This window comes from Pecten maximus, chromosome 10 (assembly GCF_902652985.1).
Source record: "Pecten maximus chromosome 10, xPecMax1.1, whole genome shotgun sequence".
Classification (NCBI taxonomy): domain Eukaryota; kingdom Metazoa; phylum Mollusca; class Bivalvia; order Pectinida; family Pectinidae; genus Pecten; species Pecten maximus.
The window spans coordinates 19071209-19074586 of NC_047024.1; the positions used below are offsets into that span (position 1 = coordinate 19071209).

General features: G+C 37.7%; 1 protein-coding gene across 1 annotated transcript; it reads right to left on the bottom strand.

Annotated features, from left to right (window-relative positions):
• Positions 1–1266: 1266 nt before the first annotated feature.
• Positions 1267–3030, bottom strand: LOC117336427 (cholecystokinin receptor type A-like). The gene has a single exon (XM_033896940.1). It carries the CDS (start codon positions 2828–2830, stop codon positions 1685–1687), a length of 1146 nt encoding a protein of 381 aa, XP_033752831.1. The 5' UTR covers positions 2831–3030; the 3' UTR covers positions 1267–1684.
• Positions 3031–3378: the final 348 nt, after the last annotated feature.

Here is a 3378-nt window from a genome sequence, read left to right on the forward strand (position 1 = left end):
TGACCTTGTTGTCACCTTGAAATATTCATATATATGTTACTGTTTTAGTAAACAAGCAATGACTTGGACTGAAAAATATAATAACGAAAGTTCAACAATACTAACAATTAATGACGGAATTTAAAATCCGAACAAGATTTTAAGTGATACACTGAAAGTGAATATGTAATTAATTACCAAAGCAAATTTTTCGTACTCAGACTTCATGTTTGGTACACAGTAGCTTTCAGTATCAAATTTTATCGATTGCTGTTAATTATTTTTTCATTTCTTTGGTGTTGATTAGATGTAGTTTTGGTTTATTTTGTTTAATGCCTTTTTCACAGTACCTGGCAACTACCACACGTAGGTTTCGAACTCGCTGCCCAGAGGTGGAGGGCTAGTAATAAAGTGTCGAGACACCTTAACCACTCGAACAACGCGGCCCCCCGATGTGGTTCATGTGGTGACATTTATGTACATTTGATGTGACGAGCAGTATTTAAATCACAGGCGTCTGCATCTAGCTAATATCTTTTAGGAAAAACATCGCCCCTACTCCAAAGTCGGAAGTGGGGTTGAGGTTGATACACTTTGAATTTCAGGTTAGTCTGACTAAACTATCAAATGCATACATACTGCAGTAACGTACATTGGTTTAGGATCTTTGTCTTGTGGCACTGATTTAAAGACGGGAAAATTGACCAAAAGTGGTGTTTATAGCGAACGATTCATTGACTGTGGAACGGAAGTAGGCTATCTATTTTAGAGCAATTTTGCATTTGCAACGGGCAGTCTGATTTGTCGACAGCTCTGTAAGCAACACTTACTGTAATTGTCGACAAATCAGACTGCCTATTTTGAAACAGATCTATGATAGAAAGCCTACTTCCATTCTACAGTCGACGCATCGTCCGATCTGTAAGTGATACACCATGTTGATATCAGGCTAGTATCCTTTTTATAAATACTACTAGTAACCAGATGCAGACGCATGTCTTTTAACCAAACTCTTGTTAACTCGCATGCTTCGCCACGAAGAGAAGTAGTTCCTGCCAATCATGAGCCATCCGTCTGCAAGCTGTCAGAAAATAATGCTTGAGCCTTTTTCCATTCTCAAGTTTAACAATGACAAGAGGAAATGATGGTTTCGGATTTCAAAAATATCCATGTACTTAAGAATGCATGATTATTTTAAAAGAAAAAAAAAGAAAGTAATCATTGATAATTTCAAAATGTTTTAATGAGGAAAATAAATACTTATTATTGTAATGAGTCAGTAAAAGAATGGTCGAAATTAAGAATGCATTAATATGTCATAATATATAAGTTAAAAGTAAGTATGAAAATAATGTAATACATGTATATATGTATATATAATTCAATCCTCCTTAAATCAGCTTATAAACATTATAAATATATACAATTAAGCAAAAGTCATGAGATTATGAAATGTTTGACATGTAAATGAGTAAATAAAATGTAAACGTAACTGCAAAGTTTTTTTTATATAAGTAAAGCATATTTTGTTGCTGTTTAATGTCAATGGACGCCGAAGAAAATCTTCATAATGTACAAAGAGCCTTCTCAACTGGTACTCTAATTCTCTGTTGGAAGCAGATAGCCACCTTTTCATGATTACACCGACGAAGAAAGTATCTTAGTCCTGAAACTTACGCTTGTCAACAACATCACAATAGTAACGTTAGGCTCGGCATTTGAAGAGGTTGGTGCAGTCTCGTCTAAAGTTGCTGTTAGTCAAACAGTAAACAATGGGGTTGATCACGTGATTCAGCACGTGTAATCGGTAAACAATCCCTGCCATCGGTCCGAGGAACTCAAACAGGTCCACTCTCAGCTGCCAATCAAAACTCCCGATACATCTGATCGCGAGAACAGGCACGAAGGACAGGAAAGACAAGCATGTGCACATGAGAAACATGAAGGATATTTGAGCACTTTTTGTGTACAGGGCTTTTCCTTTCAATGTTGATCTCTGCTGTCTATTTGATCCATTGCTTTGTGACAAAGTACTCAGCTCATAGCTCGTCACACTTTTGGTTGAGATTCTTTGAGTATTACACCCGTTTGCTCCGTTCAATTCCCGATCCTTGTTATTTTCCTGATCGCCATGTGGGTTCATATTTCTGGAACTTTGATGTTTAAATGATGCTATCATCGGTATGTGCTTCCTATGCATGAGAATTGTTCTTCCAATTATGATGTATAAAATTGTACAGACAACTATTTTAAGGAAGAGAAATAAGCTTAGTGTCTGACTAAATATTTTCGCGAATGTTCCTTCTTTGATGATTCGACAACAGTGTCCGGTGAGCTTACCTACCATTATGGGTTGAGCACTGAATGTAAAAAGTCCCAACGTCGCCAGTCCTAGGTCAAACACAGCCAAACATGCACTGACAATCTTTGTGTGTGTTATGCTGAACTGCTTTGCAAATGGCCTGCAAGTTTTCCGGAAGCGTTCTATAGATATGAAGCATAACAAATCGACAGAATAAGCTCCAACGAAGATATGGAACATTGTGGTACACCTACAAAAGACATCGGATTCGATGGTGTATCGGAACCTTGAAAGAACAACGTATCCCGGAATGCTTAACGCACAGGAAAATAAGTCAGCGACAGCAAGGCATTGTATGAGGATCCTGTAGTTTGGCCACCTGCCACGCCGTCCAACGGTCAAGATGACCATAAAGTTTTCTAGCGTCCCAATAACACTGAGAATGGATAGAAACACAGTCAATGGTATATCCTTCTCAACAAAAATCTGCCATTCTATTTCCTGTAACGTAAGTTCGGAATTGTTTGTTGTCAAATCAATACGAGACATATTTGTAGTTTTGCGGTGTCGTTAAATACCGCATAGATAAGGACGTCCCAATTTTACTTGTATGTCTGGATCACACCGTGCCGATACTTCATATAAGCGTATGCATTTCACACATGATGATTGTCCACTAATTGGCAATGTTATTTGTAAACGCGTTACGTGTACAGCATACTTGACAAAGATTGGGATGCAAACACAACGTTTATCATGACTGAATCCTGTTTTAATACCTTCGCCCTCTTCTCAGGGTCGTTTAAAAACCCATGGCCAAACCCACTTTTTATTATGCACGATAAATTATTCTCCGATCTGCGGTAAAACGATACTATTAGTTACACAATAGAGAGACAAGCCCATCTGATTATGCGAGCGCCCCAGTGGACAGACGGAACCTTAGCACTGAATTGAAGCCGAGTCATGCTATTATACATACCATGAATTCTTCTAATAAAAGCATTAAGTTAAAATTGTTTGAATGATAAATTGTTAAACAACCACACACACACACACACACACACACACACACACATATATATATTATCGATGTG